At 43.2% G+C, this 21,266-nt stretch overlaps 2 protein-coding genes across 7 annotated transcripts in view; one reads left to right on the top strand and one right to left on the bottom strand.

Moving 5' to 3' along the window:
• mettl4 (methyltransferase 4, N6-adenosine) overlaps positions 1–9,297 on the bottom strand; it is a 52,461-nt gene extending 43,164 nt beyond the window's left edge. The window contains exon 1 of the mRNA XM_080206450.1: positions 9,206–9,297. The gene's annotated coding sequence lies outside the window, so the exon portion shown is untranslated. The remainder of the gene's footprint in view (positions 1–9,205) is intronic.
• Positions 1–21,266, top strand: part of gaa2 (alpha glucosidase 2) — a 45,738-nt gene that overhangs the window by 3,259 nt on the left and 21,213 nt on the right. For 2 of the 6 annotated variants that reach the window (XM_080206446.1, XM_080206444.1), the window contains exons 2-6: positions 14,122–14,722; positions 16,094–16,239; positions 17,224–17,389; positions 19,640–19,736; positions 20,766–20,885. In XM_080206446.1, coding sequence (XP_080062572.1) covers positions 14,132–14,722; positions 16,094–16,239; positions 17,224–17,389; positions 19,640–19,736; positions 20,766–20,885 — 1,120 coding nt within the window. In that variant the 5' untranslated portion in view covers positions 14,122–14,131. The other 4 variants (XM_080206447.1, XM_080206445.1, XM_080206448.1 and 1 more) reach the window with 4 other exon arrangements.

Raw genomic sequence — 21,266 nt, 5'->3', positions numbered from 1 at the left:
TTATGATCCCCGTAGAGCCATTAAGTGACAGGCAAAGGATATTAAAGCAAAATTGACGTTTTCTTGCTTTAAATAGTCAAGACAACAAAGATATGCCTCATGGTTACAAGCACTGACATTATTACCCTCACAAACAGGTAAACTCTTTCCAACGTGGTCTTCTTTATGTAGGATCTCTCATTTTCCGCTTGATTGTTTTGGCCTTTGAGTCACATTCACTGGTAGTCGAATTCCATCCCACATCCCCTGACATGGTTAACACCAAAAAGACACATAATACTTTCCTCCTCGGGTCAAAACAGTCCGAATGGTGTAGCTTTCCAGAGTTCCCTTTTAACTGACCAACCAACCAACACTTACCCGGAGCTATTCTGTGATTATAATCAGTCAGTTGGCTCAGTCACTGCCTCACCAATACTGTCTGGAGGTATATTTTCCTCTTACTGCCAAACACAAAACTAGTCAATTTATGGAGAGCTTAGCCTCTAGCTGGAATTTTGTATCCGAACTGTCGCAAGACAGACTGGAACTAGACCCCAATGCTATTTGCTTTCTATTTTTTGCTTCTGCGTGCATCCCCATAGCAACCTAAGATCACGTCTGCATTTCTTGGAGCCTAATGATGTCATAACCAGGAAGCCAATTACTCCTCTTTCCGAATATTCCCCAGTTCACTTTGATCTTAAAGGGGATATTGTGCCAAAGAAATACAGGTTTTTCCCAAAATACATGGATCATGAAAGACAGCATCTCTGACCATTGTTCCCTCTAAGCTGCACTAGTAATCAGGTGTACAGCAATTGGGAATATGCCTTATAGGGAACCAACAGGCCACACACAAAATGTTCTTTTTAAGACATCTGCACATGCCAATCTTAAAGGGACCATGTAGTGCAACAAGCCGGCTGCAAATAGAAATTGAAAAAAACCATGCCTCTGACTATGCAAGCCTAGATTGCGTGCTCAGGACTCTGGAGTTGGGTCCCAAACCACAATCTTATGACTCAAACGAAACAGCCACCCGTTGAACTACAGGTGACACTTTGGGTGTTTTGGGCTGGGCTGGGGTGGGGAAGGTGGAGATGCTTGGAAATTAGACATTCCAAAATGGAAAATAAAGATGGCCACCTTGTGTGTAAATCTAAAGATCAATCTAGAAGGTGTGGAGGCAGCTACAAACCAGTTCTCATCCTATTAATGGAACAGAAACTGTGTGTAGGTTTGTAGCGTGATCTGTTCTATAATAGAAGAGTGGCCTCAGTGAAAGGGAAATGTCAGCTGTTCTGTTTTTAGATCAGAGCCTGTGGGTTTGACGTGGTTGCTCTGACTCGCACGATTCACTCAAGTGTGACACCCTGTGGCTGTTTAAGGAGGGTGGGTTGAGTGATGGTGACTGGGTGAACTTTCAGTGACTCCCGCACTACAGTAAGTTAATGTTTCAGCATTTAAATCAACTGTGCTAATATACCATCTAGCAAGAAAGATTTCCAACCCACAATAAAAAGGGAAATCCCTTTAAGGGAATGCTCAATAGATGGATGATGGAGAAAGGAAGGATAGGTTGATAGGACGAGATGATGGAGTGTGAGAGGAGGCTTATGAAATAAGCATAAGTACCAACATAGATCAGTTGGGCTGAATGGCCTGTTTCTGTTTTGAAATTAATTTTATACTCGAACAAAATAACCACAACAGATTGCAAGGCTGTAATCGTGACGAAAGATGCAGCAATGGCTTGCAGTGGTAGTCACTTTTCTGTAGAGAATTCCATAGATTAAAGATACCGGAATAATTAAAGTTCAAGGATTCCTGTGAAGAATGCACCAACTATACTTACAGCTTCACTGCTCTGTATAGATTGTAGCCCAGTTATCCATTATTCTACACATAAACTCCTTGAACCCTCTGATTCATTATTCTACATACAAAGCCATTTAGTCCTCAATTTATTGGAGTCCTTCCATGTAGCACTTGGTTTCAGCTTAGTTGACAGTGCCCTTGGCCAGATTCTGAGGCTATCACTTGTTGAAACATCTCCAGAGAGGTGAGAGATTTCCCTGACACACAAACCTCTCACTGGAGACTTTGTCAATCACTGGGAGAGCCATGCATATATGAAGTGAAGTGTCCCCTCCCAATCCCACTGCCTTCACTTCAAATACTGTCAGTGGGGAGCAGCAGAAAATCACCCAAAGTCGTGCTCCTCTAGATCTGAGCTTCACCTTATGGCAATCAGTTGAATCAACAGCAATAAGAAACACGAGTCAAAGGGGGAAGAAAGAGAGAAACTGTCAGCTGGGGAAAGAAAAATAAAAGACAATAGAAATAAAAGGTAGAAAGATGAAATGAAAACGGGAGTCGAAGTGGGACAGAGCAAATCATCTGAAGTGTTGAATTTGATATTGAGACCGGAAGGCTGTAACGTGCCTAGCCGGAAGGTGAGATTTGTTTCTCCAGTTTGTGTTGAACTTTACTGGAACATTGCAGCGAGCCAAGGACAGACACAGGCATGGCAGCCCACATGGGAAACCTCTTTTGGGTTCAGCCGCCAGCATCCACGGTAATTTACTTTTATCTTACATCTATGAAGCTATTGCATTGTGGTAAAAGCTCAGGTGTTCACTGGTGTTCTTTGCAGATGGAAATCTGCTGCCTTTACATGGTCTGGCCTGCATGTGGCTCCAGTCCCACATCAACATGGCTGATCCTTGACTGCCCACTGATGTATCTGAGCTGGACTCTCAGTTGTTTCAAATCTGCTACAAAAAAAAGATGTTGCATTTATATAGTGCCTATTAGGACCTTAGGACATCCCAGCAGGCTTTTGAAGTGTACGCACTGTTGTTGGACTGCAGTGGTTAAAGTAGAAGGCCCACCACTATCTTCTCAAAGCATCTTGGTCTCTGCACTATATCCCCTTAAAGTAGTGCCACTCCTGATTGGAGAGGGTAAGGCTGGTGTTACCTTTGTTGAATAGCTGTGTTACCTTTAAATAATTATTCGCGGTTTGAGGATTACTGGCTCCACCTCATGCTATCTGTGCCCCATGTTTAGTTCCAATGGCCTTTGCTATGACAAACCAAGGCACTTTCTTATTTCAACATCAACTTACATTTATGCAGCATCTTTAACATAGTAAAGCATTCATAGAGGCGATATTGGACATCTGGTATATAAGAACATAAGAAATAGGAGCAGGAGTAGTCCATCTAGCCCTTCGAGCCTGCCCCGCCATTCCATAAGATCATGGCTGATCTGTCGTGGCTCAGTTCCACTTTCCCGCCCTCTCCCCATAACCCTTAATCCCCTCTCTTATCAAGAACCCATCAACCAGCTTCTTAAAAATATTTAGCGAGGCAGCCTCCACCACTTCAACGGGCAGAGAATTCCAGAGATTCACCACCCTTTGAGTGAAGAAGTTCCTCCTCAACTCCGTTCTAAACCGCCTCCCCTTTATCTTGAGGCTGTGCCCCCTAGTCCTACTGTCCTTTCTGAGCGGGAAGAGTCTCTCCACCTCTATCCTATCCATCCCATTCATCATCTTATACGTCTCAATGAGATCTCCCCTCATTCTTCTAAACTCTAACGAGTACAAGCCTAGTTTATTCAGCCTCTCCTCATAGCTCAACCCCCTCAACTCCGGTATCAGCCTAGTAAACCTCCTCTGCACTCCCTCCAAGGCCAAAATATCCTTGCGCAGGTGCAGCGCCCAAAACTGCACACAGTACTCCAGCTGCGGCCTCACCAATGCCCTATACAGCTGCAGCAAGACCTCCCTACTTTTATATTCAATCCCCCTCGCTATGAAGGCCAGCATCCCATTCGCCTTCCTGACCACCTGCTGCACCTGCGAGCTGGGTTTTTGCAACTCATGCACAAGGACCCCGAGGTCCCTCTGCACCGTCGCCTGCTGCAGTTTTTCGCCACTCCAACACACACTGTTCAAGGAAATTATCCCGGCAGCATTCCAAGAACTCCTCCTCGAGCCCACCTCGTCCAACATGGGTCGACCAATCAATATGCAGATTGAAATCCCCCATAACTACGGCCATCCCATTCCTGCACGCCGCACTTATTTGCGCGTTAACAGCCCGCCCCACCTCCAGATCATTACTCGGGGGCCTATAGACGACACCCACCAGCGTCTTCCTCCCTTTGCTGTTCCTAATCTCCACCCACAACGATTCCACTTTCTGCTCTTTGGCTCCGATATCATCCCTTGCTACCACCTTGATACTATCCTTAATCAGCAGAGCTACGCCACCCCCTCTTTCCTCCTGCCTATCCTTCCTAAACACTTGATAGCCCTGTACATTCATCTCCCAGTCCCTGTCACCTTGCAGCCACGTCTCTGTAATGGCCACCAGATCGTATCCATTTGTGTCGATCTGCGCCACCAGCTCATCCACTTTATTCCGAATGCTTCGTGCATTCAGATAAAGCGCTTTCATCCCAGCCTTCACCTGGACCCTATTTGCCGTAACGCCACCAATTGGGACATCCTCGGCCTCTTCCCTTACCTGTACCCTCTCCTTAACTTTAGACCTCGTAACGTCACTTACCCTCGCACCCTCCCCCCCCCTAATTAGTTTAAAGCCCTGTCTACAGTCCTCTTTACTCGATTCGCCAGCACTCTGGTCCCAGCACGGTTCAGACCAACCCCATCCCTCCCGAACAGGTCCCACCTACCCCAATACTGGTGCCAATGCCCCATAAATTCGAACCCATTCCTCCCACACCAATCCCTGAGCCACCCATTCACTTCCTTTATCCTGTCAACCCTACGCCCGTCTGCACTCGGTTCAGGCAGTAGCCCAGAGACGACCACCTTGTCGGTTCTACTTTTTAATTCCATTCCCAGCTTCTCATACTCCCTCCCCAGATCCTCAGTCCGCACTTTGCCTACGTCGCCGGCACCCACATGTACTACAACGACCGGGTTCTCACTATGTAATGAGGCGGGTAGAATTAGGGACCTTGCGGTGAAGGATCCTCTTGGAGAGAGTGATCATTGTATGGTGGAGTTTCTGTTGCAGATGGAGGAGGAGAAAGTGGGTTCCCGGACACGCGTCCTTTGTTTGAATAGAGGGGAGTATGGTAGGATGAGAGAAGAATTGGCGAATGTGGACTGGGGGAGCACGTTGGAAGGTAGGTCTGCTGAGGAGCAGTGGAGGATCTTTAAGGAGATCTTTCTTGGTGCTCAGCAGAAATTTATTCCGATGGTCAAAAAGGACCATAGGAGGAGAGGTAATAAGCTGTGGATAACGAAGGAGGTGAAGGAAAGTGTTAAATTAAAAGCGGAGCCACATGAGCTATTGGGACAAGTGATGAAAAGCTTGAGCAAAGGGGTAGATTTTAAGGAGCATCTTAATGGAGGGAGAGAGAGACAGAGATGAAGAGACAGAAATGGGGATGGATTCCCAGAGCTTAGGACCTTGGCTAAGTTCTAGATTTAAGTAATGTTGAATTCAGTGCGATGAGACTGAGACTGTCCACAGTAACCAATTAGTACGCTATCCCAAAGGGACAAAAACAATTTGCTAAAAGAAAGACAGCTATGGGTGACTAATGACAAAATTGACAACATAAAAACTGAAAGAAAAAACCCAGCTCCTGGCTCATGGCAAAGATGCAAAGCAATAAAGGGTGATAAAGCAGATAGTAAGATCAACATAAGTTTTACTGTTATATTAAAGTGGTTCAAAACAACTTGAGCCCCTTGGAAATTGATATATATGAACATACGAAATAGGAGCAGAAGTAGGCCATTTGGCCCCTCGAGCCTGCTTTGCCATTCGATAAGATCATCATTGATATGTTTGTTTCCAATTCCACATTCTCATGATATTGTTAAGGAAATGGAGGACCTGCTGAATAATTAGATCGGTATTTACAGTAGAGAAAGCAGTCATCATGCTGCACATCCCAAGGAAACTAATAATGAACCGGGATTCACCCCAACTCATATAAGCAAATAACGGACTCTATCCCAGGTTTGAAAAGGTGAGAAGATTGCACATGCCCTCATAAAGATCTTCCAATGTTTCCTTGATTTTGGGGACTGTTTCTTTAGATTGGAAAATATGCATCAATATTTAAGAAAGGTGAAACGAAAGAGGGAAATTGGGGAATTATGAATCAGTTGGCCCACCATATATTGTCAGGAGTTGCTAGAGTCTGTCATTAAGTTTAGGGTTATTGAACAAGTTGAAAAATTTCAGCAGACTGCAAGAGCCAGTTTGGATTTTTAAAGGGTAGGTCATGGTTAACAAAGCTGAGTGAATTTTTTTGAAGAGGTAACTAAAGTAGTGAACATGGAAATGTCTTTGGATGTTACTTGTATTGATTGTCAGGAGGTATCTGATACAATCCCTAACAAGACATTGTTAGCTCATGGAATTGAGGGAAAATTATTAACCTGGTTAGGAGAATGGCTGAGCAGCAGGAGACTGAGGGCAAGGAAAATGGGCAGGTATTCTAATCCATAGAATGTGACTAGAGGTGATCCATAAGGAACTTTGCTTTGATGCTTCAATTATTGACCATACTTATTATGGTAATGGTTAGAAATTCAGATATCCAAATTTGATGACGACAAAAGGACAGATAGTATTGTAAATAGTGTAAATGGAAGCAAAAATTTACAAAGAGATATTGCAAGGTGACAAGGTGATATTGATAAGCGAATGGGCAAAACTACTGAAGACTTTCAATACAGGAAAATGTAAAATAATCCACTTCCTGTCTAAAAGGAACAGAATTTGGCATTTTCCAAATGGTGAAAGACTAGAAACTGTGGAAGCCCAAAGAAACTTGGGGCTAAGTGCCATGAACAGGTACAGAAAGTGTCAAAAATGCTGATAGAATGCTGGCCTTTACATGGGCGATTCCTAGAATATAGAGGACAGAAGTCATACTCCAGTGCTATTTGAACCACATCTGGGGTATTGTGAGCAATTCGAGACATCACACCTTAGGAATGATACATTGACCTTGGATGGGGCTCAACATGGGTTTACTGGAATAAGATCTGGACTCAGTTAAATTTCAAGGAGATAATTCACAAATTGGAGCTGTATTTCTTGGAATTTAGAAGGTAAAGGGTTAGTTTGATCAAAAATTTCAAGATAAGCGAGAAAGATTTCTGCTGATTGGTACAAGACCAGGGGACGGAGTATATATACAGCCAGACCTTTCAGGAATGAAATTAGGAAACGTTTCTTCATGCAAAGGGTGGCAAAATTTGGAACTCTTCATAACAAATGGCAATTGATGCTGGATCAATTGTTAACTTTAAATCTGAGACTGAAAGATTTTTGTTAGCTAAGCATGAGAATTTTAAAATCAAGTTCTTACTGCACAGGAAGTAAGCACAAGGTGATGGGTGAACAGTCAGTGGTCACAAGTGGATGATGGGTGATGGTCAGTGAGTATTGAGATTGATCTGTAAACAATCACTGAGCACTGAGGGGTTGATGGGCGAATGATCAGTGAACACAGTGAGTTGATGGGTAAATGGTCAATGAACACAGGACTGATGGGAAAGTGTTCAGTGAACGCAGGATTGATAGTAAATGGTCAGTGAATACTGGGAGTTGATGGCAAATGGTCAATGAATGCTGGGGGTTGATGGCAAATGGTCAGTGAATGCAGGGGGTTGATGGGTAGTTGGTCAATGAATTCTGGGGGTTGAGGGTAAATGGTCAGTGAATGCAGGGGGTTGATGGGTAGATGGTCAGTGAATTCTGGGGGTTGATGGTAAATGGTCAGTGAATGCTGGGGGTTGATGGTAAATGGTCGGTGAATGCTGGGGGTTGATGGGTGGATGGTTAGTGAACAACGATAGATATTTCCTATTTACTTTTTGTGATTTAAATGCGTTTTCTGTTCTAATGATTCAAGTCTCTTTTTTAGGTATTTATTTTAATTTACGGTTTAAGAGGAAGTAAATTATTGAATGTTTTAAAAGTAACTTTGATCTTGCCCTTGTGGCTATTATGTTCCAAAGTCCGTTTCCATAGTAATTTATTGCTGCAAGTATATCTGCTCTGTTTTACATTACAAATCTCCTTTACAGATATATATATTACAAATAAAGCATTTTTTCAAAAATGTGTCACTGATTTATCCATTCCTTGCCCAAAAACAGGGACTAGATGATTTTCTACCTCCATCTTTCAGCTTTCTGTTCGGCTTGAAAAGCCCTAGTTTCTCTTTTTCATAATCTCCCAACTCCTGTCAGCTGTGGGCAGTGATTAATATACTTTCTACTCAATGGAAGGTCACAGATTCAAGTCCCACTCTTAAGACACTGAGTATGTAATCTTTGGTTGTCAATCCTGCTGCAGTGTTGAATGAGTCATGCATTGTTGGAGGTGCAGCCTTTCAGTTGAAGTGGTACAACCAGGGCCCATTCTGCCCTCTCAGTAGATGTAAAAGATTGCTCAACAATTTGGAAGTGCAGGGAAGTTTTTCCTAGTGCCCTGGTCAGTTTTGTGTCACAACCAATATTGGTAAAAGAAAGATTATCCGGTCATTGTCAAATTGCTTGTGGTGGGAGTTGGTGAGTATAAATTGACTGATGCCCTTCTTATTTTACAAAAGTGCTTCAAATAGTACGTCATTGGCTGTCAAGCTTTTTTGGGATACCCAGAAGCTGCAAAAGGTGCAATATCAATGCAAATCTAACCCTTTCTCTCTTCTCCACACTGACCTTGCATCTTGTTAGACATGGACTGGATACAGTACTGAAGGCATTGACTGATCATAACATAGCACAGCTCCATTTGCCTTCTATAGTTTTGCAGCTGCAGTTCTTAATCTTCCTTCGTGTCAGCTCTTTAATTTCCAGCAGATGTCACTATGTCTGCTGCTTTATTTAACCGTGCAGGTTTAAACATAGGAATCGTAATAAAGTGAGATATTTTACCCAGCATATCATTTGAAAATCACCAGTGTTAACCCTCAAATTGTCCATCAGCCTAAATTTGAACATTATTAGGCCTCAAATTGTCCACCAGACTCAATTTGAACATTATCCCTTTGTCATGCACTAGAACTGGAGCACTGTTCAAATTGAGGCCAGGGAGAAATTTGAGGCCTAAAATGGAACTTTATAAATACTACGTGATTCAGCTTAGACCTCATAGATTGCTGTTATTAAACTAAAGCTGACATTTTTATGAGGTAAATTGGCAAAAAATACCTTAGTTTTACTGTAATTCCATCGTGAATTTTTTCTTGCTTCATCAGAATTAGTGACTAACACCAACACAAATCTGCTCTACAGCACCACGCAGTGGTGTAGCCACCAAGATTCAGAAATATTGTAGTTTGCAAAGTCCCACTGAGTATGCATATAAACCTAGTCCTTTTGTCTCAAAGAACACAGGATATTACAACATTGACTTGCTCAAAAATATGACCCTGTTTCCCCAGCAAATTGAGGCACAGGGGAAAAAGCCACGCTTGCCACACTCTTATTAGGTTGAAGTGTGTTCTGATTTACCAAACTGAAATATTTCTTGTTTAAAATGTGTGTGGGGTGGTGAAATCACGTTATTAGGACACTTCAGGTTTTATTTGTGCTTAAAAGAAAGGAGAGGTAAGAAGCATTGAGTGGTATTAAAACACCCAAGGCACTTTGCAAAAGTGATTATACAACAAAACTTGACATCAGCCACATAAAGATAATGGGACTGATGACCAAATGCTTGGTCAAAGAGGGTTTTTTTAAAGAGTTTTGTAAGAGGTGGAGGCATTCTTGAGAATTGGAGAGGTTTAAGGAGAAAATTCCAAAGCTTAGGGTCTCAACAGCTCTCGGTATGGTCATGGGCATGGGTGTGGGTTAGATGGACTTTAGATTGGTTTCACAGGTTGACGCATCATCAAGGGCCAAAGGGCCTGTACTGCGCTGTAACGTTCTATGGGGGGAGCAATGAAAATCAAGCATACACAAGAGGTCAGAATTAGACGATTGTGGAGAGCTCAGAGGGATGCAGGTAATAGAAATTGCTGAGTTGATGGTGGGATTTTAAACAAGGATATTCATTTTACAATCAAGGAGTTGACGGAATAGAAGCCAACGTAGTTCAGTCAGCACACCAGGGGATAACTAATAACATTGAATGGTGTGACAGTGTAGTACAGATCTGAGAGAGGAACATCTAGATAACAAAGACACCTCTGTCAGACTCCTATTTATCGATTACAGCTCAGCCTTCAACACCAATATTCCTATGAAACTCATCTCCAAGCTCCGTGGCCTGTACAATGAAGGCTGAGATGGTACACACTGTGCTATGATTATATAGAAAAATGCTTCTTAGTTTAAAAGACATGGCTCTAATTTTACAAATATTCTAGATTTCTCCCACTTTGGCATACTGCGTGATGCCTTTGTCTAAAAATTATTTGTTTCTTTTATTCTCATGTGTTAAAAAGATGACTGCATTAAGATTTTAACACGATTGCATTAATGAGAAGTACCAAGTTAACTGGAGTGTATTAAATTCCATTGGGAATTAAACCCCACTTTAATGTGATGGTCCTTGTGCAATGATTCCAGCAGAGGGCAGCAGTGTGACATGTACATGAGAAAGGTCCTTAATGCAGCAATTTGGGAGGGCCAAGGGTGAATCATAGCACCACAAAAGGCAGGGTAAACAACACATAACCTGCTTGTTATCTGTCTGCAAGATCCACAGGAACTGTTCACCCAGCAACAAAAAGTCAAGTAAGAATGCCTCCACGTTGCTGCAGTTTTTTGAAAGAAGTGCTCTGTGGGGTTTATAGGCCTGACATAAATACTGCACAGAGCTGGCTGTATGAGGTTAACGTAGAGGGGGCCCTGTGATCGAGTATGGTAAGATATCCACTGCTAACAGTGGAGCACTGTTGATCATGTAAGTCAGTACAGGCTGGTGGGTTATGTCAGTGTCTGTCAGTGAATTTATTGTTTAAGTTTGCTTTGTGACAGTGTTCTGTCAAAACCCATGGGTCTATTTTTGCCTAGTGTATTAAGTAAGTAGCTTGATCAAAATCTTTAGTCTGCAACCCAAAGTTGCCAGTCTGGAGTGACTCAACTCAGTGTAAAAACTTCTACATTTCTACAGAATTTTGTGACTCTGCCAAGTGTGTTAAATCCACTGGACTAGTTTGGAAATGCATAATATTGAAAATGCAAACATGTAGAAGTTATGTTTAAATATACAAAGCCCTGGTTAGATCCCACCTGGAATATTAAGAGTAGTTCTGATATCACACCTTGTAGTGTTGACCTTGGAAGAAACTCAGCATTGATTTACCAAAATGACAAAGATATGATATGAGGAGAGATTACGCAAACTAGGGATTATATTCACAGCAATTTAGAAGATCAAAGGTCATTTCATTGAAGCTTTCAAGATAGTAAGGGAATGGGGTTGATTGGCAAAAACTATTCCCACTGGTTGGGATGTCTAGGACTGCGCAGCATAGCATAAAACTTAGAACCAGATCTTTAAGGAGTGTGATTACAGGAAACACTTCTATACAAATGGTAGTAGAAGTTTGGAATTGTCTTCTGCAATATCAGCTACTGATCTTAAATCAGCGACTGATAATCAGCAAAGGTGGCTACATGGAATTGGGTATCAGATCTTCCGAGATTGCATTGAACAGACTGGACAAGCTAAATTAACTCCTTGTGTTCTTATGTCAGCAGCCAATTTGTGAACAGTTCTCTCTCAATAGCTGCAGTGAGACAATGAACAGCAACTTGGTTTATTGCTGTAAGATCTTCTTATGTCCACTCGAGGGTAGACAACCTTTGTTTATTGCCTTAGTAAAGCTGCACCTCCAACAATGCGCACTCGCTCACTTACTATGTGGAAGTATCAGCCCAGATTAATGTACAACTTTTTGACTTGTAGGTACAAGCTGACACTGACTGTGGGAGTCAACGCCACAGAGGGCAGTTTAGTTAGCATCTGAGCCATCAGCAGAGCTTAACACTCCTAAAATAAAACAACACTGACTATATTCATTCAAACATTTGGGACTCCCTAACATTTGGCATGATGAGAATCTTGGTTATACCACTGGTCTTTGATCAGAATGTGAGATGTTGAGGCACTAGAGCCTGAACCTAGACATTGGCTCAAATCACTGCCGTGGGTCTTGGGCCCATAACCTTCTGACTCATCCTCAAGGGTGCTATTAACAGTCACAGCTGTTGGTGGAACTCAGCATTGGAACCTCTAGAGTCAGACAGGGGAAGATGGGCAGAGTTCCAGCTGCTGATCATAAGGCAGTGATTGCTGTGAGGAACACTGAATAATGAGCTGGAGAAAGTGCAGTATAAGTTTACCAGAATGATAAAGAGTTGAAGTGAATATAGGTGAACTGGTCAGTGTTGTCCTCCCACAATCTACATGGGTTAAGAGTTACTGTAGCATCTTTAACCTAGTCTGTGGCCGAAGATCCTTCATAGCAGTGTTGTCAAACTAGCTGTCACTGGACCACATAAGTTGTCACAAAGAGCAGTGCCCAAAAGCATGGACACAAAGAGGTGGGTCTGAAACAGCGTTAGAGGTGGAGAGATTCAGTGAGGAGTTCCAGAGTTTAGGGTTTAGACATCTGAAGTCACAAATGGTGCAGTGGTTTAAACTAGAGATGGACAAGAAACCAGAATTAGTGGAAAGGAGCTATTTCAGAGCATTCTAGTGTTAGAGGAGGTTACAGAGATAAGGAACACATGTGATTTTGGGTGGGCAGCCCTGTCCTGTGTCCACAGTTTCACTTCCCACTTTCTCTCCAATCATCGAGGTTGTAAGCAGCCTTTGCATGACCTGTTTCGTTATGACTAACATGTGACATGTCTCTGACTCGATGGCTGTTTTTTTTAAATTGGGCAATACCATATTTTGAGGAAACAAATGTAGCTGAAGAGTTCAGAGAACTGGATGATCAAGGAGAGGGAGACACTAAAGTTGGGCCTTTAACATACTCCAGATTGTAGAATGGCTGCGGGAGGTGAAGAGTTTCACAAAGTTTTTTTTAAAGTTTATTTATTCGTGTCACAAGTCGGCTTACATTAACACTGCAATGAAATTACTGTGAAAATCCCCTAATTGCCACACTCCGGCGCCTGTTTGGGTACACTGAGGGAATATTCAGCATGGCCAGTGCACCTATCCAGCACGTCTTTCTGACTGTGGGAAGAAACCGGAGCACCCAGAGGAAATTCACGCAGACATGGGGAGAAGGTGCAAATTCCACACAGACTGTGACCCAAGCTGGGAATCAAACCCGGGTCCCTGGCACTGTGAAGCAGCAGTGCTGAACACTGTGAGGGAAGAATGAACCAGAGTGGTAGATGGGGAGATGAGGCTGATTGCTATGTAGTGAGGATGCAGACAGGAGGCACATGAGGTCATTTCAGAAACATAGTTTCCTCTCAAGCCCCTTTATAATAGAGACAAATGTTACAAAGGAAATGCTGGATTGGTGAACATTCAATCACATTAGAGTTTTTGAGTGTTAGCTTGGCTCAGTCACACACTCACCAATGCCTGTCTTTCCCTTTGGGGTGTTGGGGTTGGGGGTATGCGGTAGTGACTATCTCATCTACAGGGACCTTAGATTCACCCTCTGTGCTGAGTAAAACATAGGCAAATCAGTGGGAGGGTCACTAAATGAGGCTGAGAGAGAAAGGGACCCCACCTGATCCCTCTGTAATGCAAGGTCTGAATGCATGTGTATAAGATGCACATGGCTTTCATATAAGCATGCATGCATATGTGTGTGTGTGTGTGTATGCAAATATAAATGCACATGTGTGAGTGCACTGATGTGTGTGGGAGCATGTGTGTACGTACCTGCATGTTGTGTGCTCATGTGTTTTTGTGTGTTTTGCGTTGGTGTGTTTTTGCATGTATGTCTAGACATGTGCGTGGACGTTAGTTGAGGGGGTTGGCCTGACCTGGGTTATGACCTACATCAATGTCCAATATGGCAAATGGACACACAGGCCTGGTGTTGGAGGACAACTCAAACTCATTGCCCTCTCCCCCTGGCAGGAATCAGGCAGACGGGGAAGAAATTGGAATGAAAACAAGTTTTTTTCTTTATAATTTTCAGTGTCATTGAGATGTCTTCTGGGAAGGAATTCCTGCTGGATCCCCCAGTGGGTGAAGAATGGATGAAATCTCACCAAGCAGCCAAAGACAATGTGACGATTAACCAATGCAGTACCCATCCCCGCTGCTACCTGTGGCCATTGATACCCACTGTCATTCTGCTCCTCGTTCTCACCAGCTCCTGGCATGGTGGGTGGTCAGCCCGGCAATTAGCCAAGAGGCGGGCAGAGGGCCCGGAGATGGGGATCCGCCATGTGCTACCTCGGAGCAGTCAAGGAGACGGACTTACAGATCCAGACACCTGTTCCTCAATCCCGGAATGGGGCAGGTTCGATTGTTACCCGGAAAGGGACAGAGTGGTCACCCGGGAGCTGTGTGAGCAGCGTGACTGCTGTTTTATCCAGGTGGCCATGAATCTGGCCGGGGTGCCATGGTGCTTCTACCCATCGAACTTTCCGAGTTACACCCTGAGAAACCTGACACCCACTGAGCTGGGCAAGGTGGGAGAACTGACACGAAGCAAGAAGACCTACTACCCTGGGGATATCTGGAAGCTTCAGCTGAATGTAATGTTTGAGGCTAACAACAGACTTCACATCCAGGTAAGGAACTTCCATTTAATCTGAAAAAGTTACTTTTGTCGAGGTTAAAGTTTAATTTTTGGAATTTGGCAGGGGCTGGCCATTATTACCTATGATGTGGGTATGCCGGCGTTGGACTGGCGTAAACACAGTAAAAAGTCTGACAACACCAGGTTTTAGTCCAACCTATTTATTTGATAATATACTCGCAAGCTTTCGAGGGGTTACCCTCTTCGTCAGGTGCTTGCGAGTATATTATCAAATAAATAGGTTGGACTAAAACCTGGTGTTGTCAGACTTTTTACTGTCTTTACATTATTACCTACCCAGATTCTTTCCTTGTCTGGATGTTGCTATTGATGGGCCCTGCTGAACAGCTGTAGCTCACTTGTACCAGCAAAGGACAGCAAGTTTCCTTCTTGTCAGCTTTCTCCTTCTCTAATGGGATGTCAGTAAACCAGGGCAAGGGATTTGGGTAAAGCTGCCTCGATTATTTTTTTCAAAGGCCATTCTCAGGATGCCTGGTGACAGTGGATATCTTCTTGAACTGCCTCAGTGCATTTCTTATTCTTACAACAGTGACTACACTTCATACTTCATTGCCTCTAAGGTATTTTGGGACATCCTGTGGTCAGGAAAGGTGCTATATGAATGCAGGCTTTTCCTTTCTTTAATACAACCAGGTAGCTTGCTGGGCCAATTCGAGAAAGTGAACCATGTTGGTTCGGAGTCAGGGACAGGCCAGACCAGATCAGGACAACGTAAAGGACATTAATAAACCAAGTGGATTTTTATAACAATCCAACCTGGTCACAATTACTCCTTGCAGCTTTTTTAATTTCAGTTTTTAAAAACCAGATTCAAATTCTCAAAGTCCCATAGCGAGATTCAAACTCTCATTCTCTGGATGATAGGACTGTTTCTTTCAAAAAAAAGGAAGATTTTATATAGTGTTTTTCATGGGCCTCTGGACTCACCAAGGCACTTTTCAGTTAATGAGATACTGTTGTAGGCAACACAATAGCCAACATGCATGGGGCCAATTTATACTAAGGAAGCTCCCACAAATCACAGAGGTGCCCAAATCAAGTTTTGTTTAAATTTAAATTTGTACGTTGACTCCAAATAAACATGATTTCTGAGGTGCTTTTTTATGAAATATCTCCCCGCTTTATCTGATTCTGACCTGCAAGAGACGTGGGATAGTGTGTGGCGTATGTGATTGTCAGCACAGACTCAGGGAATGTGTAATGAAGTCAGGTGAATGTTATCAGCTAATATCTCACAAAGAGCTTTGGCCCACTTTTTATTACATTGCTGGCCCCTCAAAGCTAGGGGAAGGCAGTCAGATGCTTTATATTGATTCTCTTCTCTTTCTGTGACACAATTTAGATAAATGATTCCTCAAATCCACGATATGAAGTGCCCATTGAGGTTCCCAAGGCAACGCAGAGAGCCAAGAATCCATTATATACCATAGAATATTCCAAAGATCCATTTGGAATGATTGTGAAGCGGAAATCCACTGGGACAGTTTTGTAAGCTTTTCAAAGATTTTTATCTCCAAGTGCATTAACCATAACTTTTTAAATGGACTAGGATAGGAGGAGGGAGAGAATGTGGATAAAAGTGATTGTATGTGTGTCTGTGTGTGTGTGTGTGTGCGTGTGTGTACGTATGTGTGTATGATTGTGAATCATACAGGGTGGTACAGTGCCATAGTGGTTAGCACTGCTGCCTCACAGCTGTAGGGACCTAGGTTCAATTCCAGCCTTGGGTGACTGTGTGGAGTTTGCACTTTCTCGCCGTGTCTATGTGTGTTTCCCCCGGGTGCTCCAGTTTCCTCCCACGGTCCATAGATATGTGGGTTAAGTGGATTGGCCATGCTAAATTGCCCCTTAGTGTTCCAAGATGTGCCGGTTAGATGGGATTAGTTGTGAATAATGCGCAGAGTTATGGGGATAGGGTGTATGGGAGGGTCTGATTGGGATGCTCTTTTGGAGAGTTGGTGTAGACTTGATAGATCAGATGGCCTCTTCCTGCACAGTCGGGAATCTATAGAACGTCCAGTAGTCCTGTATTCTACACCATTGGCAGAGACTCTTTGAGGAGGCAGTCACACAGGGGGGTGGTGTTTGAGTTTGGAGGGAGACAAGGGGCAATTAAATACTCTCAAACTTTTGAAATAGCTCCTTTTCAAATTTTACCTCATTCATTTTTGGAAGTTATTATTGAATTTGCTTCCACTGCTCTTTCAGACTCTGCGGGGCAGATCCTAACTCTCTGCATAAAAAAATCTTTGCTCCCACTCCTCTCCCCTCCTGGCCCTGCCACAGGATGAATAATGCAGCATGTGAGCAGTCACTGTGACCTGATGCTGCTGGAGTATGTGCTGGCTCAGCCTGTGGAGCCACCATGTGCCTGTTGCATTGTGCCACCTCCATCAGTTGGAGACAGAAGGTTTGTTAGCTGTGAACTGCAGGGCAGCTGCACCCTGATGACCTTTGCATGTTTTGAAACAGGTTAAACACGACAGTGGCTCCTCTCTTCTTCGCTGACCAGTTCCTGCAGGTGTCGACCTCGCTGCCTTCGCCTTACCTCTATGGCCTCGGGGAACACCGGGCCGGATTCCTGCAAAGCGTCCAGTGGAACACTCTGACCTTCTGGGCTCGTGACAGTGTGCCTAGGGTATAGTATGAATTGGAACATTCCAGAAACAACAGTGTGTTAATGTTCACTCAGGGAGAAACCTGGTTGCCATTAGCAACACAGGCAGCCTCAGCGATAACTTGGCCAGATTACACAGGTGGGGATAGAGTTACCAATCTGGAGGCTCATTGAAATGTGGAAAGAACCTCAGAATTAATAATCTCCCTGAACCCTGCAGCACCCGGGAGAAAAGCTACTATGTTCCTTTTCATTTTTCATGTTACTTAGAAAGACATTGGAGATGGGGTGAAAAAGATTGTTTGATAGTTTACAGTCATCCAATGGGATGAGGAAGGTGCTAATTTGCTGCCCAGTGGTCATGGAAAAAGGGTGGCCGTGAGGATTGACCAATGACTGGAGTTTGGGGCGGTTTGCATTGGGAACTTGTGATAAGAGCTCCAGGAATATATTCAACCAGAATTGGCAACTCCAGAACATGTTTGCCCAGAACATTCCACCTGGTTTCAGGGGCGGGGGGTGGGGTAGAGAAAAATCCACAGTTAGAGTACAACTTAACATTTGAAAAGTTGTGCACCATCAAACTTATGTGAGTTTTTCATTAGCTGCATCTCTAAGAAGAATAAACTTTAGTTAAGGGTTTAGTTTGACAACATTTCCAATTTTATTGAGAAAAGGCAAATCAGTGGTAAAGCCAGTGCCTTTCATTCACATTGCACTTAGGCTATTGATCAAGGTGTTAATAAGTTAAAGTAAACATTAATTTAGACTATTTAATCACATTGAAGATGTCAGTTAACACTCCTGAGGAAGTAACCATGCTTGTGGATGTTGAAGAATTGACTGATTCCCGCAGTGTGTTGTACCATTACAGTATAATTAATGGGATGTGTTAAGTCAGATCTATAAGTCATACCATAATCCATCTTATTTCCTGTAGACTCAGACTGCAATACCATAGTGCCTCCCATACAGCAACCAAGTGCCATTCTTCACCACTGAGGTATTAATAAAAATTGGCTAATTAATAGTGGCAGCATCACTGCTGGGGACACAGCAACAGGAGACTGTTCAACCCATTGAGGCTGCTCTGCAAATCAGCCACACTCAAGGATGTGGCTTCACTGAATTGATGGAGCAGCCAATTGAACGATTGATACAGAATGCCACCATAACTACCTCCATCCCTGTAGCTTCTGATCTCTGCACTCTTCCAATTCTGACCTTCAGCTGACAAGGTCAGATGCTGTGGAATTCCCTCTCTAAACTTATCAGTTTCATTACTTCTCACTCCTTCTTTAAGATTCTCCTTTAAAACCTGCACATTTGACCAAGCTTTTTGTTCTGTCCTGATATGTCTTTATGGCTTGGTCTTTAATTTGTTTGACAACCGCTCCTGTGAACTGCCTGGGGAGTTTGAAAGTGTTATCTTTTCTTTCTTGGGGTGTTGGTGTCGCTGGTGAGACCAGCATTTGATGTTCATCCTTAATTGCCCTTGAACCGAGCAGCTAGGGCATTTCAGAAGGAAATTAAGACTCAATCACATTGTAGGTCTGCAGTTACATGTAGACCAGACCTGATAACTGTGACAGATTTCCATCCCTAAGGGACATTAAGGGCCTTTACACCATCAGTGACAATTCATTGAATCCCATAGTACAGAAGAAGGCCATTTGGCCCATTGAGTCTGCACCAATCACAATCCCATCCAGGCCCTATTTCCATAACTCCATTTACCTTGCTAATCCCTCTGATTCTAGGGCAATTTTAGCATAGCCAATCCACCTATCCCGCACATCTTTGGACTGAGGGAGGAAACCGGATCACCCGGAGGAAACCCACGTAAAAACGGGGAGAACATGCAAACTCCACACAGACAGTGATCCAAGGGTGGAATTGAATCTGGGTCCCTGGTAATGTGAGGCAGCAGTGCTAACCACCCTGCCAGCGTGCTGCCCTAATGTCATGGTTGTCCTGGTTATAATTACTGAGAGTAGCTTTATATTCCAGATTTATTAATTGAATTTAAGTTCCATCAGCTGCCATGGTGGGATGTGAGCCCATAGCCCAGAGCATTGGCCTGGATCATTGGATTACCAGTCAAATGAGATTACACCCCTACCTCCCCACATTTGAACAAAAGTTGTTGTTGTGGGGCCTGTCTAACTCCAATGCGTAAAGATTATATTTAATCTTATCCCATGGGCAGGAACTGATTCTAGTGTGTGATGTGGATCTTTGGTTTCAATGCTGCCTCTTCTCGTCCTGTAGGAGTTTGTTAATCTCTATGGAGTCCACCCTTTTTATCTGTCGCTGGAGCCAGATGGAATGTCACATGGTGTTTTCCTTCTCAACAGCAATGCAATGGGTAAGCACAGGGTTTCTGGGAGGAAGCAAAGCATTATGGCAATGCCAATTGACTCCATCTAAAACCAGGCAGGTTTCTCATCCAGTAGTGTGAGGTGAGATGGGCAAATTAATGGGATTGAAGGTGAATAAATATCCAGGGCCAGATAATCTTCATCCCAGAGTACTTAAGGAAGTGGCCCCACAAATAGTGGATCCATTTGTGGTCATTTTCAAAAATTCTTTGAACTCTGGACTGGTTCCTACAGAATGGAGGGTAGCTAAGGTAAACCTGTTCTTTAAAAAGGGAGGTAGACAGAAAACAGAATTATAGTCCAGTGACCCTAACATCAGTAGCAGGAAACTTGCTAGAGTCCGTTAGCAAGGAGTTCATAGCATAGCATTTGGAAAGCAGTGGTATAATCAGGCAAAGTTAGCATGGATTTACAAAAGGTAAACTTTTTGAGGATGTAACCAGTAGAGTTGATCAAGGAATACAGGTGGATATGGTCTATTTAGTCTTTCAGAAGGCTTTCATTAAGGTCTCGCATAGCAGACTACTATGTAAAGTTAAAGTGCTTGGGGTTGCGGGTAGTGTCTTGAGATGGACAGAAAGCTGGTTAGCAAATAGGAAGCAAAGAGTTGGAATAAATGGATCTTTTTTTCAAATTGTCGGACAGTGACTAGTGGGGTTGCACAGGGATCCGTGCTTGGATCTCAACTGCTCACATTATATATTAATGATCTGCATGAGTGAATTAAATATATGATCTTCAGATTTTCAGATGATGCATAGTTAGGTAGGAAGATGCAGAGAAAACATTACTTCAGGCTGCTCACTTATATCCATATTGGCCACTTCAGAGAGGATTAAGACCATGGTTTCCCAGACCAGGGAATGGAAAACCTAACTGTCAAACAAAAGGAGGCAAATGCTGTTCCTACATGGATTAAAGATGTTAAACAATCTACTGTACTGAGAACTGAAGGCAACAAGAAATAAGTATCAAAAGCATTAAAAATGCCATTAAAATCTTTCTTCCTGCTACAGATGTGGTCCTCCAGCCTGCCCCTGCCCTGACCTGGAGAACTATTGGAGGGATTTTTGATTTCTACATATTCATGGGACCTGATCCCAACTCAGTCATCCAACAGTACCTAGAGGTCATTGGTAAGTTAGCAATGCTTACAGGAATAATGAACCAATAGTCAGATATCTATGTTTATATATAGTAAGAAATCTGTGGTATTGTGGAGTAACTGGGATGGTATGATATATAATGACAGGAACCTTACACCATGTAACACACAATGATTTTATACTCACATTGAGCTGCACTTCGCCAGACTGTCCCCTTAAGATGATCACATCCATCTGTTATCAAATGGTCTGGGTTAATTGTCGTCAATGAGGGAGTTTGCAGAATGGCAACTTCTGTATCCATATGAGAACCCAGAATGAACCCAGACTGCTGATTGGAAGCCAGAGGATGCTCTGTTCTAATGGATAGGAGCATTAACACACATTAATGGAATTGTATGCATGGTGCCA

The sequence above is a fragment of the Carcharhinus amblyrhynchos genome, chromosome 18, assembly GCF_965287045.1.
Source record: "Carcharhinus amblyrhynchos chromosome 18, sCarAmb.v2.hapA, whole genome shotgun sequence".
NCBI classification, from domain to species: domain Eukaryota; kingdom Metazoa; phylum Chordata; class Chondrichthyes; order Carcharhiniformes; family Carcharhinidae; genus Carcharhinus; species Carcharhinus amblyrhynchos.
This window is presented reverse-complemented; position numbering and strand designations above follow the sequence as displayed.